This window comes from Mizuhopecten yessoensis, unplaced genomic scaffold (genome assembly GCF_002113885.1).
Source record: "Mizuhopecten yessoensis strain PY_sf001 unplaced genomic scaffold, ASM211388v2 scaffold3837, whole genome shotgun sequence".
NCBI classification, from domain to species: Eukaryota; Metazoa; Mollusca; class Bivalvia; order Pectinida; family Pectinidae; genus Mizuhopecten; species Mizuhopecten yessoensis.
In genome coordinates, this window is record NW_018405244.1 from 140,983 (window position 1) to 157,354 (window position 16,372).

A 16,372-nucleotide genomic window follows, 5' to 3' on the forward strand; every position below is an offset into this window, starting at 1 on the left:
TATTCCAGTTCCGAAACAACAAAATAACAATGGCCAACTGAAAGCCCTAAACACATGGGTGTATCTTATAGTTGATTAATGGGAGGATTAAATGATTGTCTGGTTCGTAATTGTCTACAAGAGACTCGGCTTGCCCACACTGTACACCAAAGACAATTAACTCACTGTGGTAGGAGACTCCATCATTTTTATTACAACTTAAATGTCATGATTTATTGTCACTAGCATTTAATAATGAGAAATATTGTGTGTATTATTTATATTTTATTGTTGCATTTATTACTTCAGATATTTTTTCAACAACAAATGATCTCGCTTTTGTATATGTCAAAAATCTCTTAACTGTTTTGCTAATATCTAAAATGTAATGTAAACCATATTTACACCAGACAGTTTACATAACCAGGTCATATTAATTACATGTATCACTAAACAAAATCTCAATGTGGACACCATGATGTAATGTGGATACCATGATGTAATATACATTGTATGTACAAACATTCAATGCTGTGTAACAAATATCCAACAAAATCTACGTATGGAACATATGATGTAGCAGCAAAAATATTTTAAGCAGCAAATTGAAGCATTATATAATTTGATACTGATAACGATGACTGCTGTAAAAGTTATTCACAATATTCGCATTTATTAAAATAACCCAAATTATTCACATGCGTATATATATATATTATAGATAAATATTTCAGGATCTTTCCCAGCGCAAAAATGTCCACACTTCAATCAATTTGAACATTTGAAACGCGAAAATTTCTACTTGTGATATTTTCCATGTTTACCTTAATTAAATTACAATATTTACATTTCCAATTTGTTTCCCCTTCAATTTATAAGGTTTAATGATGAAAAATCTACGAATTTATTTATGATACCGGCATTCAAAACATGACTGATTTAGTAATGTTGCACCAAAGACGAAAAAGAAACAAAAAATCTTATGTGGGCAAATGATGAGAAATGAACCTCAGTAAAATTTTAGATGCACCAATTTACAGTTAACTTATTTTTTTGCACGAGGCTTGCTTCCCTCATCATGCCATGTAAGTTACTGAACATTCAGGCCTTAAGCAAACATGACATAAGGCAGAAGTCCTAAACATACCTGACAATAAAAAAATCAGCAATAAATTTCTTAATAAATGTAAAAATGACTTTTGTTTTCTATTCTTTCCTGTGAAAGATACATCAGGCACAGTACCTATTTCCCATGATGTGTATGAACTGGTGACATGCTTTCATTGTGCTTGTCTCACAAAGTCAATGTGTATGTATGAAGGAACATAGGAAAGACCTGATCTTAATTCTGCACCAATAAGCTTAATATTGTACTAAATTTTACCTGTGTACTGAACAATCTCTTAACATCTCATCAGTTCTCAGGTAGCACCTTGTGACTTGTCCTGGTGTATAGTTCCCTAGTTAGATAGTTACATTACATTCAAAGAAACCTTGCAGAAAATTAAATATATATAATCTTAAACATTATGGTACACAAAGAACTTAAAATGTTCAACACAACAGTTGTCAAGACGTTATAACATCAAGATCACTGTCAACATTGAAACAAATTCCTATTTTTTAATTAAATTAAGGAGCATTATCATAATCTCACATAGTTGAATACCTATCTGAAGGACACCTCAAGAACATCCTTGACAAGAAGGCAGTCGTGACCTAGTATGGTCAAACATGCATTAAGAGACCCCCCTCCGGGATTCCAAATGGAGGTGGTTACAGGGGCAGGTTTGACTGTACATCACATTAAACAAGTACAACATCAATATGACTAACACAAAACAAAGATATAATAAACAGAGACGAATTCGTGGAGATGTATCGGGGGTTTATCAGAATTATCATTCAAAATTTATTTTCCACTTTAACATCTTTCGACAAATTTTAACCACATCCTGTTCCAAATGTTATATGACACCTGAACTCAGAGCACAATTAATGAACACTGATGAAAAAAATCCACATATTTGATCATGTAAAACATAGTTAAACTCAGTCTGTATGTTGATGAACAGTAACTACTGAACATATCAAGCTGAAAACAACAAGCATGTTTGAAAGGATTTGCCTTTACATTGATTCATATACAATTAAGAACAAAAATAGACACATTTGCATTTATGTGTAAATCTACAAAACATACATGGTCCCGCATGTAGTTAGAACATTATTGTACACACTTTGCAGTTATCATTTCTTCACATTACCGATAAGTGAAGTAATCAGAACTACACACACTTACAGGTAAGTAATCAGAACTACACACACTTACAGGTAAGTAATCAGAACTACACACACTTACAGGTAAGTAATCAGAACTATACCCACAGGCTAGCACTATACATACACCTGTCCTGAAGCTAGACGGTCCAAAAATGGTGCCATTATTTCACTTGTTGCAAAATTGAATATCAATCCAAAGGTTATGGATATGGGAAGGGCTGGAAGAGCTTTCTTAAATATCGCCAGCAACAGTAGAGTGAAACACAGCCCCTATAAAAGAAAAGGATGAATAATTAAAGGAAGACATACCAAAAACATCTGTATGATTTAAAACAACATATAATATACATCTTTATGCATTATGAAAGAATGAATTTAAACAGTTACATTAAACAAGAGGCCCAATGGGCCTGCATCGCTCACCTGGTATAAAACTCACACTTGTGACCTTAAAAGTAATCTAAAATAAAGCTACAGGCAATATCAGTATTTATGATTAAAATTCATTCAAAAGACCTTGTTATTTTTTTTTAAAACACTTCACCCCTGTGATTGAAAGTCGAACAAAGTCATTATGTTGAACACATTGTATAGCCTTTCATCTCAGGATGCAACTTGCAAAGTATAAACATCCTGGAACCAATGGTTATTCATCTGAGGTTGTTTAAAGATTTTAAACAAATTTGACCCCTGTGACCTTGAATATAAGTCAAAGTCATTCACTTTAACAAACAAAGTAGTCCTTTTGATCTCAGCATATGCTACTGACTAAATATCAACATCCTGAGCCTTTTGGTTATTCAGAACAAGTTGTTGAAATATTTTGAACATATTTGCTCCTTGTGACCTTGAATGTGATTCAAGGTCATACATTTAAACAAACTTGGTAGCCCTTGATCCTAGTATGCTACTGACTAAATATCATCACCCTGGGCATTTTGGTAATTCAGAAGAAGTTGTTTAAAGTTTTTAAAATATTTGACCCCTGTGACCTTGAATATGGGTGAAGGTCATTCATTTGAACAAAATTTGTAGCCCTTTATCCAAGTTTGCTACTGGCCAAATATCATCACCCAGGGCATTTTGGTTATTGAAAAGAAGTTGTTTAATTTTTTTTAACATATTTGACCCCTGTGACCTTGAATTTCAGTAAATTGTTAAAAATTCCCCTAGGTTTTGTTAAAACTTTGTGAAATACTTATATTTCTTAAATTTTTAGTGCTGTTTTACATTTTTTCTCTCAAAAGCAAGTTTTGGATGCAGAAAAAAATTCTCTCATGAGATTGAATTTTCCCCTCAATTTAAAAAACAAATGTAGTTTCCCATAAATCCTAGATAAACCTCTGTTATGGGGTGGGGATTTTAAATTCCATGTTATGACTGTGGTGATAAGTCCTCTGTTCTAACCCAAACTCTACACCCGTTTTTAGAATCTTCCCTGTTCCCTATACCTACATATAATCCATTATATCAACTCATCCACCCCTGAAATGTTATAATGAACTAGTCCAATCTTTGAATTAGAAGAGTTCAAGTGTGTCTTCAGGGGTGAATGAGTTAATCTTATTTATATAAAGGCATATTACGTTGAACAAATAGAATCAAAGGAACTTTATCAAATATATTTTGCTTATTAAATGTTACAACACTTACGATAAGAATGGCAACAAAACAGGCCAGAGTGGTGTTCCAGTCTCCGTAAGAGGAGGCCTTTCCCACCAACACGCTGTAGAAGATGAAGTCTCCCAAACCAAGCTTTATTCCCCCTGAAACACATAATGAAGACTACTTTCAATATCAAGCAAATTGTAGAATTTGTACATACCCGGTAGGAAAATATTTCTAACAAAAAACTGGAACTCTGAGGCAGAATAAATCAAAAGTAGTTTGAATTCTTGTGTCATAACAATTAACATGCATGTAATACAAGTCATATGTGTATACACACCAGATACGTCATACATGTACTTGTATGCATAATAAACACTGGTCATACATGTACATACAACACAAATAATGAGTTGTACTTGTTAAAATAACATATAACACAAGGTATATTTGTGAACAAGAGACACTGTCCTAGTATCATTTACATACAAGAGATAATTATATTCTAGATTAATTATAATTATAATAACGTCTTAAGAAACAAGCAAAAATAATGCTGCTGAAACGTACACCTTCTATATCCGTAATGTTTTAAACAAAAGTTCAGTCAATTTTATAACTGATCTTATCTTGTTTATTAATTTAACAGCACATGAATTTCACTCTTACTTGCAAAACTCTGGTTTCCCCAAATTATTGGGGCCAGAGACTGTAAAACCTGACCATTTTGTTTACTACACACTCACGTTCCTCGTCCTGTTGAGCCGAGGCCTGTGAGTCGCGAGAGTTACTGGGGGCAGCTTGTCGTGATGGTCGAGCTGTAGCTGGTTGTGTGGGTCTATCAGCCAGTGCTGCTACTGCATTCCGAGCCTAAACATATACCAACATTTCTCTCAGGTTTGGGTGATTCCCACAAAAATATTTATTTGGTCCCTGTTTCTAATGCCAATGCAGCAGAAATGCTGCAGATATAAATGATCCCTTATCATCGAATCCCTGAGTGATACAAGTGGAAATAGGCTAAATGAATGTGCCTGTATATTACGTCACGCAACTTTACACCAAAGTTGCATTTTTGCATTTGACATTGCAATTCAAAGATCAAAGCAGCAAGTCAGGGAGCCCAATAAGAAGATAGTTTGTAACAATACAAACAAAACTAATGGCCAAGAATATTTTAATGCATTCCTTGCTTTACAATTCTTGGAAAATTGAAAGCGAAACAGAATGCCATGTGGCCATGTGGTCATATGTCACAAAAGAAATCATATGAATTTAGCGATTATTTTACTTTTTTATTTTCTTCACAAACATCTATTGGTATATATTCAGATTTTTCTTCAAAACAGAAATGGAATTATTCACTTAATTGGATACACATAAATATATAAAGCTTCAAAAATGTGAACCTAGTCCTAAAATGGAGGAGTCTGAATTTGAATGCAGTGTAAATATATCAGTATTATCACAGAATTAGAATGGTATCATATAAGTCCACAAGATAGTAATTTTAATTGAAGCTTAACTAAGCTTGCATAAAAACACAACAGATTTTGTCTTGTAAATTGGCCCTCTTTTGTACACAAAAGGCCCTTTATGTTCTTAGCACAGGGCCGAAATGTCCCAATAAGCAGCAGAATAGGATAATGGCTGCTGGCAGTATGGTACATGTTTTCTTGAATACTGCACCCAAACAGCCATATTTTTCCTGAATATATTTTACCAGCAGAATTTTACCCAGGATTATATACATAAAATTACAAAATGCGATAACTAAAGAAAGGTGTATGGAACATGTATTTGTATGATGCAAATGTTTTACAACATATCGTAAGACAAATTACAGACGTTTGTAAAACTAGACTGACCAGGTCATTTACAATCTGATTTACTTTGTTGTATTATACCTCTGCAGAGTCTGTACTATTCCTGGCCAGGACTTGTTCATGTGCTGAATTTCTTGTGAATCCACTATCATCATCATCATCAGATCCATTGTCTACAGCTAGACTGGCTCCACCTGTAGCTGCTGTAAAACAATGTATACCTGTACTCCCATTACAGACAGATTACACCTGTAGCTGCTGTAAAACAATGTATACCAGTACTCCCATTACAGACAGATTACACCTGTAGCTGCTGTAAAACAATGTATACATGTACTCCCATAACAGACAGATTACACCTGTAGCTGCTGTAAAACAATGTATACATGTACTCCAATTACAGACAGATTACACCTGTCACTACTGTAAAACAATGTATACATGTACTCCCATTACAGACTGATAACACCTGTTGCTGCTGTAAAACAATGTATACCTGTACTCCCATTACAGACAGATGACACCTGCAACTGCTGTAAAACAATGTATACCTGTACTCCCATTACAGACAGATTACACCTGTAGCTGGAGTAAAACAATGTATACCTGTACTCCCATAACAGACAGATTACACCTGTAGCTGCTGTAAAACAATGTATACATGTACTCCAGTTACAGACAGATTACACCTGTAGCTGCTGTAAAACAATGTATACCTGTACTCCAGTTACAGACAGATAACACCTGTAACTGCTCTAAAACAATGTATACATGGTCTCCCATTACAGACAGATTACCCCTGTAGCTGCTGTAAAACAATGTATACATGTACTCCCATTACAGACAGATAACACCTGTAACTGCTGTAAAACAATGTATACCTGTACTCCCATTACAGACAGATTACACCTGTAACTGCTCTAAAACAATGCATACATGGTCTCCCATTACAGACAGATTACACCTGTAACTGCTCTAAAACAATGTATACATGTTCTCCCATTACAGACAGATTTCACCTGTAGCTGCTGTAAAACAATGTATACATGTACTCCCATCACAGACATATTATACCTGTAACTGCTGTAAAACAATGTATACATGGTCTCCCATTACAGACAGATTACACCTGTAACTGCTGTAAAACAATGTATACATGTACTCCAGTTATAGACTAAATTACATCTATCTCAATTTTATTTTGATATTTCAGATTTCTATTTAGAGTTCCTGATATTTTGTTGGTTTCTCTGTTTCTAATGCAACTGATATTTATTTATTATGAGAGTGATGTGTTTTGAATTTGAGCTAATGGATGATTTCCGTGCAAGGTAGCTAGGTTTTAGCAGATTTTTTGTTTTAACTTTTATATAGATTGTGTTATGTTTAAAAGTAAAAAGGTTTTGGACTATTAAACCTGTCATCTCCCTGTTATGTTAAATCTTCATTAAAAACAGTTAATTTGGTGGGTTTTTTTCATTTACTATTGAAACATAGTGACATAGACAATAAATATATAATTCATAATTTTGCCTGAAATGTTGGAAAAACAACAGGTGATGGAAGCCGAAGAAACAAAACATTGCATACCCAGACTTGTAATTACGTTTATATCCTGGTCATAACTTTACTATTCCGTCTTTACGTATTGCAGAGTTATCTTCTCTTGTGAGCAGGTACTGATTGTTGCGTCATTGGTTTGTGTGAGAAATTTACGTCGTTTTCTCAAAAATTGATGACGTTACTCTCAAAAACAAATGACGTAACAATCAATACCTGCTCACAAGAGAAGATAACTCTGCAAAACGCAAAGACGGAATACCAACACTTACATTTAAGATACATACACCTTAGACAGCACTACATTTACTACCACTCCACATTTTTACATACAGTAAAAGTTGGTGAAGCTTCAAATTAAACAAAGGATAGTTTTTGAAGTATTTAATGATAGTTCTGTTTATTTAGGGGATAGTACGGTGTTTTGAGTGGCTATACTGGCGATTAGAACATGAAATTTGGGTTTGAACTCGAGACCGATAGGTCGAGAGTTTAAACCAAATTTCATGTTCTAATCGCCAGTATAGACACGAAAAACAATGTACTCTCCCCATTCTAACATACTTGAACAAATATACTACGCTAATATGTTTAGAAACATTGTATTTCCTTGTACAAAAGTACACAGTAAAATACTTTGTGACCTGAACTGGCGACGTGTCATTCTGCAGCGGACTGACCAATCGGAAAGACGCTTTCAAAAGTCGGTCATTTGGCCCCGCCCATACTGGCGAGCGCTCGATCTGTATGTTGACAAGGCGGAATATTTGGGATGTTCGTGAACGTCCTGTTACCATAGTTTATACGACACATTTGGATTAATATTGACCAAGTTCTTACATTTCCATGTCAGTATGCATACCAATCTGTGCTTATCGACAAAATCGGTGATTATTTGTATAGATTTGTGAAGAGTTTTGTGTAAATGCATACGACACATGTGAAATGTTTCATTTGATTTCGGATCTAAGTAGATGTCTTCACACGGATGGAATGAGCGTTTCAGTAACAAATGGAGGTAAGAACAAGGAATGTGTACTTTTTACTTTTTAATTCAAATACATTTCATCGGTCGTTTCTGTTCTGTTGCCTGCTAGTCTTAAAAGCGGGATTTCGCTAAGAGGCGAGCTTGACGCCATATTGTTTTAGTTTGAAACGGGGCGTGGCTTAAGTGCGATGGGAGGAGCTTAACACGATTGATCATGATTCTATCGCAGATTAGAACATGGTCCGTATCCGATCAAAACATGCGTTGCAAACGAATCGTGTTAGAATCTGTTTTAGCAACAAGTTAAACATGTGTGTTCTCTACTTTCATTACACTATATTGAAGTGACAAACGACACATTTCCTGCTTCCTATTATTGAAATTGGTTCTAAACTGAATAAATTAACATTATTTGCTCAAATCCTGTAAGACAAATAAGGGAATCATGTTTAATATATAATATTTTCCGAGGAGGGTTGTTATGTAAACTTTGATACATTTAAAATGACAATGCCTGTTCAACGTTGATTGGAATATAAAATAAGGTTGATTTGATATACAAAAATTAAGGTAGCATACATATATAACATTTTTCTAGTGACACACGTTTATTTCCAGTGGCAGGTGCATTACATATTTATAGAATCATCCAGTGTGACTATTCCACATAGAATTAACTATATTATCAGATATAAACATCCACTAAGTGTTTAGGTATAAAATTAATTCAGAAAAATGTTTAAACATGATAACATTTTTAATGTTTTATGAATACAAGAAAAAGTTTAGAATGAAATATTTTTTGACCCTGTAAAAAACTTTGAAATGTTACAAAAACAATCTCACCATCTGTTTGTGTGTCTTTCTTTGATTTCTTTGACTTTTTCTTCTTCTTAGGGTTTCCCTCTGCCATACCAATACCCACAGTCCAGATCATGGTAGCTGTTTAAGGAAATACAAATGTAATCTCTTTAATCTACCGTAAAACCTAACTTTAACCGAGATTACAATACACTTTAAAATCCATATCCAAGTACAATTCCTTTTGATATATCCCCTTGGACCAAGAAATTTGTTTTAATTATAGAAATTTTAGCTTGGTTTTATTCTCTATCAACACAAAAACTAGCTAACTATAGAACATCTGCATGCTATCACAAGTTCTTTCATTCTAAATAAGCCACAATATATGTGTATAATTTTTTCAAAAGTATTTCTATAACTTCGGCAAACTACATCTGCTGAAGGCAAGAACAACAGAACATATCTGTATTTAGAAAACATTGGGCCAGGAATATTTTTATTTTGTCACCTAACACAGCCCATCAACCAAATTTTGGTAATTCAAGGTAACTGGTAAATCAGTGTTTCAAATAAGAAGTACAAGTATTCTGTTAACATGTAATTGTCATTGATGTTTAAGTATACTGTTAACAAAAACATCTTTTTGTATTCAATATGAAGCAATGAATAACAGATATTTCTGCATAGCAAATGTCCAAATTTATTTAAGTGTTACATATACCTACATGAGTATATTAGTGCAGGAAATATTGGTTCATTCCTCTTCTGGGCAGTCTCCACAAGCATCCTCAATGGTCCCTTTGGGCAAAGTACAGCCACCAGGTCTGTAAAGGAAACTCAAGATTCTGAAGCTGTTTGGTGAATTCACATAACCAAGTGTGGAAACTATCTTTCAAAGCCTAGAAATCAACTTGGCTTTCAAAATACAAATCTTACCCCCTATAGTATATTCGACCCAAATGACCATAACCATTTGTGAGATGAATGTAATGACCCAATATGACCACTAAATACTTCCAATACACAGGTACTGTAATCACCCCAGATGACCATTACCCCATGTAAGATAAGGTCCTACCCTAGATGACCATTACCCCTAGTAAGATAAGTTCTTACCCTAGATGACCATTACCCCTAGTAAGATATGGTCTAACCTCAGATTACCATTAACCCTAGTAAGATAAGGTCTTACCCTAGATGACCTTTACCCCTAGTAAGATATGGTCTTACCCCGAAGACCATTACCCCTAGTAAGATAAGTTCTTACCCTAGATAACCATTACCCCTAGTAAGATATGGTCTAACCTCAGATTCCCATTAACCCTAGTAAGATAAGGTCTTACCCCAGATGACCATTATCCCTAGCAAGATAAGGTCTTATCCTGGATGACCATGACCCCTAGTAAGATAAGGTCTTACCTCAGTTTACCTTTATCCCTAGTAAGATAAGGTTTTACCCCAGATGACCATTATCCCTAGCAAGATAAGGTCTTATCCTGGATGACCATGACCCCTAGTAAGATAAGGTCTTAACCAAGATGACCATTATCCCTAGTAAGATAAGGTTTTACCCCAGATGACCATTATCCCTAGTAAGATAAGGTTTTACCCCAGATGACCATTATCCCTAGCAAGATATGTTCTTACCCCGATGACCATTACCCCTAGTAAGATATGGTCTTACCCCGAAGACCATTACCCCTAGTAAGATAAGTTCTTACCCTAGATGACCATTACCCCTAGTAAGATAAGGTCTTACCCAAGATGACCATTATCCCTAGTAAGATATGGTCTTACCCCAGATGACCATTACCCATAGTAAGATAAGGTCTTACCCCAGATGACCATTATCCCTAGTAAGATAAGGTCTTATCCTGGATGACCATTACCCCTAGTAAGATAAGGTCTTACCCAAGATGACCATTATCCCTAGTAAGATAAGGTTTTACCCCAGATGACCATTATCCCTAGTAAGATACAGGTACTTACCCCAGATGACCATTACCTATAGTAAGATACAGGTACTTACCCCAGATGACCATTACCTATAGTAAAACAGTGATTTTACCCCAGATGACCATTACCTATAGTAAAACAGTGATTTTACACCAAATGACCATTACCCAACATAATAATTACACCAAGGAAGATACCGTTACTTACCCCAGATGACCATAACCCCTAGTAGGACCCAGGTGGTCCAATCAGGTAGGTACTTGATGAAGATAAGGGACATGAGGGCTGAGATGATGATGAGGTAGGCCTGTTGGAGGATGAGGGGACCCTTCCAGTGGATACATATCATCCCCATCACGCCAAAGTTCCAGATCAGCAAGGCCACGGTGATGTAGTCTATCGGTACGTTGTACGCCTGCAGCACCACTCTATAGTGACAAGGACAACGCTTTTTACAGAAAGTAAATCACCTGAAGAGTATTTTTTATGCCTGGATTTAAGCAAACTCACCTGATATATATCATTTTTATCATACCATTATCTGTCCTGGAAAAAATCAGAGGGCATGAAAATGGTTGTTAATCTGGACTGAACAATGCAATCTTGATTGGAAAGTCGAGAAGTGTTTTTAAATCATTGGAACTTTATGTGACATTAAATTTAATATGAAGCGATAAGATAAAACTATATAGATTATTTATGATTTGGAAAAAACATATTGGACCCTGGTTTGGAATCATATACTTCTACAAGTTTAAACGTCATATCTTATAGGTCATCCTCAACACAAAATCATAGTGTTGGGAAAATGGACTTTTCACACAAACACACTTTAAAGAATTTCCTAAAAGTAACGAAAATCATTGTGTTGATGAAGGATACGTTATGCACTGACGATTTATTTGTTTGTTTTAATTTTTTGAAGAAACTAAAGCATTTGTGAAAAGGTTTCATTATTCTAAGGTTTATACACAGAATACAGTAAGTGAGAGCTTACACTTGTCTACTTCAGCTGAAAAGATATTCTGTAACATTTGAAGCAGTGAAATGTAAAACTCTACCTACTGTAAAAGTGTTTTCTTCACTTTTTGATTAATATCTTTCACTTGATTAATGGTATATAGGATCAATGTGCCATCCACAAAATTCCTGAGATTGTTATTAAAGTGCAACTACTTAACTCAAGTAAATAACTATCACTGACAAAAGCAGCAAACAAATGTCCAGTAAAGACAAGGGCATCTTAACACTGCTGTTGACAAGTTAAATTACAAAAATATCCTGTAAAGGTGTAAGACTTTCGAAAGATAACATTTTCAACATGGAACTTGATTTTCAGAGCTGTAAAAAAGTGCAAAAGAGAAAATTTAACCCTTTTCCATTAATTACATTCCTAGTATGTGTACTGCTTTATCTACTTACTCAATGTAGAGATAGGAGAATAGAAACAACAGCATAAGAGACGAGCCCACCAGCCAGCCATGTATGACCTTGTAGCACCGGTATTTATAGAGAAGGAGCAGGAAGATTGTCATGACAATGACAACCCCCAGGAGAATCATGGCATTAGCTAATGACTGCCATACTTTTGTGCCTGTAGTGGAGTCAGGCTTGTCACCGTCATGGAATGGAGTATAGATTCTGTAAAATTCAAACATATAAGGTAACAGCTACTTATTGTGATTTATGATGCATCCTTATAATATTAATACTTTCTGAATTCAATCTGATTTTATTGATGTGCAGAAGAACTTCTATCAAGAAGTCATTTCAGTTTATATAATTTCACGGTATATTCTAACATTCTTTTATTGAATGTTTTAGAGTGGGCTTCCATGCTATGAAACACTCCTTAACTTTGAATGTGTCATAGGTTTTTCTTAGATTACTATAACTTTGAGTACTAACTTGTTTATACTATACGTACATGCATAAAACTTTTCAAAAACAATTAAAAATTCTGGTTCAACAATATGACAACAGAAAATGTCCTCAAACTGAAGATTCTCCCAAACAGAATGAAAATTGTGTAACCGTGACATTTGCACCTAGGAATCAAGGGATTGTAAACTTACAAATAGCCCGACTTCTTCGTGTAGAAGGTGACGGAGCTGATGGAGGCAACTACTACTATCATACACACAGTGACAGGAGCAAATAACATGATGACATGTTTAGCTCCATACAGCATCACTTCATCTTCATCTTCTTCCCCTTCACCACTCGTGCCACGCCTTCTCTGAGGCTGCCGTGCAGGACGAATCTCTGCTCTGGTTTCATCTGCTTCATCCTCATGATTAACATCCTGTCAAAATTAAATATAATAAATACACTTGCATGTTAAGATCTCCAGCTCTTGATCAAGTCACAAATATATCTTGATCAAGCTATTAGGCATTACGCAGAATTATTGATGTTACCCAATATGAAAATTAAAAAATGGTTAAGTTCTCTTTTTTAATTTCATTACTTAGGACAGTTTCTTAGCACTTATTTTCAAATTCATTATATATGAAGTTAGTTTAAGTCAATTATGAAATTTTAATTGGAAAGGTAAAGATATTTATTGAGGCAGTGATTTAAGGGGGGGGGGCTCAATGATTTCACATTTATGTGAATATAAATAAAAAGTGATCCAACACTCCTAAACTCCTAATGTAGAACTTTGCGGTAGCATCTTAGGGTGGATCAGTGAATGGATTCTATAGAGCTACTTAATAATAAAACATTATAAGGGAATAAAGGAATCTCAACACCACAAGGACATTTTGTGTTATATTTCACTGTCTGCAAGTAAATTACACTAAACGTCCTTGTGGTGTTGAGATTCCTGTATTCCCTTATAACATTTATGTTGTAACAAGAGAGAAAAAATGCACGGCCAGACCAGGGTTTGAACCCGGGACCCTCCGAACACTAGACAGATGCTCTACCAATTGAGCTAGCTGGTCGCTGACGATCGACCCAGTCCAGTTACGTTACATCACGGACTTAGATAACTAATCTAATTCCGTGGTTACATTAATTGTGAACAAACACAAATGCAACATATTGAAGACTTCTCTGCTGGGATCACCTTATGATGTTACTGGTGAAATTCTACTGTGTAAATGTTATTTGCTAAATTGTCTTCTATGATGTTACTTTTGTCAGAGACATATATTAATATACGTCTCTGCTTTGGTCTTAAGAAAATGTTGAAATTCTATATCTGAGACTGATCACATTAACTTAAGTTTATACAAGCCTATGTCCATATCAATTTGTTGTGACTTTGTACCATTCCAATGCCATTTCCCTGGTTATCCCTGGTACGACCGTCATCAAAGTTCTCGTACTGATCCCGGGTAACGGGTTGGCTCCTCCTACCCGAGTAGGCTGTCCCGGTAGACATTAGTGGCCTGGTTTCCCCGGCGGAATCGTCGGATTCTATCACTGTTGTACTCATACAGTCAAAATTGGAATTCAGGTTATTTAATTAACTTCATCAGGGTCTGAAGATAATAGTATAGAAATGTATTAAAGTTACCGCGGTGTTTTCGAAATCAGCTCAACACACGGAAGTTTATACTATTTAAGTCCAAGTAACGTTATCATGAAAAATTCGTCACCACAAAAAATATCTGAGTCATCTATAGTTATGCCTTATAAATATCATGTTTTTGACGTCCTTTGTGTAAGATAGTCTGTCAATGTTAAGTTATCATAAGAATGTTAACTTTCCCACACAAAGACTAATATTGAAACACTAAAACTAATTTTCAGGTTCACTGTCTTCTTTGCCCGGAAGTAATCCCCAACAATATCTCATGACACAAAAGATGCATATAAAGGGAGATAACACGCATGGCTTTATTTCAGTGTGCTACTGCTGTCGAAATGTCACCGTACACATTTTAGACTATTTTCACTACATTATTTTAAGGGGTAGGATTTCATTTTTATTTGGAAATCGATATATGTTGGGAAATCAGCATATTACCGGAAACGAAATAAAAATTCAGTAAAACTGTTTTCTGTAGGTATACTGGAAACAAAGTATTTGTTAATACTTAACTGTATTACTACAACATTTTAAACACTGGAAAAAATCTATCTAATAAGGTACGAGAACTATATTCGAGCAAAGGTGTAATTTGATTTGTTTGACAAGGAAAAATAATGAACAACATCATCTTCTATTTAAAAGTCTATCTCGAATACATTTACTTGTATATAAAACAACGTATTCATAAAACACTAAGTCATTAACACCGATGAGGGTGGACCTGTAATCAGTCATGTATAATTTATAACGTGATGCCGCCCATAATTACCTCTATGATATTGTCTTTTCAAATGTTTGTGTTTGTTAAATATTCACGTAAATTGACATCAAGTTACTGTGTAATTAGAAATGTGCAAATAAAATTGAATTTAAAAAATTAAAATACCTAAAATTCAATTAAAGTATCAAGCTACATTTTACTCCAAAAGTGCTCCAAATCATACCAGAGCGCTACATGTTATTCTTTCCAGAGAAGTTCGCGCCTCCCTTGCGAGGAATATACACGGACATTTCTGCAGGAGCTGTCCCTATTGCTTAAAACCCCGAGAAAAGTTCCTCTTCTGGTTTTTTCACAATGACCAACTCACTTTATAAATGTTGACAAGACCAATACAATATCACTGATATACAACTACATGTAACTTCAACCAAGAAACGGACATGCGTATATATACATGTAGCCAAAATGAACAGAGACAGATCTATTTTTTAACATTTCGAAAAAGTAAAACTAAACTGATCATACACTGAATTGACATGTATATTTTATTTTTTATTTCATGCTACCAGGTTTTTTTTTAAGTGGGGTGGGGGTAAAGTCAGAAAGGGCATGCTTCCCTGTGAAATACAAGAAACCAGAAAGTGCGATTTGTGACAGTTTTAGAGAGTCATTAGGTCTTTTTTTTTCATTAAGAGATTTCATGTCTAGTGAAATACATTAAAGTTAAAACAAATGCCAGTTTGATATTAATAAAGGCAAAGGGGATTTTTTGTATATTATATGCTATACCCATATTTATTAATGACATAGATGATACTTTTGAATCAACGTCTCGTCTTTTTGCAGACGATACATCATTACTTAAGCCATCTTCATCTTGTCTAGAAATTCAAGAAACTTTAAATAGAGACCTAGAGATCTTAAATACTTGGTCAAAAACATGGTTGGTTAATTTTAATCCTGAAAAAAACAGATGTATTGTTTATTTCGAATTCAATTGATATCGAAAAAGACTTAGATATAGAATTTGATGGGAAAGTCTTAAACTTTACAGATTATCATTAACATTTAGGGGTAACTTTTAATTCGAATGCAAAGTG

The 16,372-nt window shown here is 34.7% G+C and overlaps 1 protein-coding gene across 2 annotated transcripts; it reads right to left on the minus strand.

Moving 5' to 3' along the window:
- Positions 1 to 167: 167 nt before the first annotated feature.
- On the minus strand, positions 168 to 14,814 carry LOC110448115 (presenilin-1-like). 2 transcript variants are annotated; one of them, XM_021494180.1, is made up of 11 exons: positions 14,285 to 14,814; positions 13,080 to 13,309; positions 12,427 to 12,645; positions 11,212 to 11,432; positions 9,774 to 9,872; positions 9,091 to 9,186; positions 5,778 to 5,899; positions 4,617 to 4,740; positions 3,916 to 4,028; positions 2,358 to 2,532; positions 168 to 2,327 (listed from the first exon to the last, which is right to left on the minus strand). In XM_021494180.1, exons 1-10 carry the CDS (start codon positions 14,450 to 14,452, stop codon positions 2,377 to 2,379), a joined length of 1,548 nt encoding a protein of 515 aa, XP_021349855.1. In that variant the 5' UTR covers positions 14,453 to 14,814; the 3' UTR covers positions 168 to 2,327; positions 2,358 to 2,376. The 2 variants fall into 2 exon arrangements, with proteins under 2 accessions (XP_021349855.1, XP_021349854.1); XM_021494179.1 differs by having other exon boundaries at positions 168 to 2,532.
- Between the last annotated feature and the right edge of the window lie 1,558 nt (positions 14,815 to 16,372).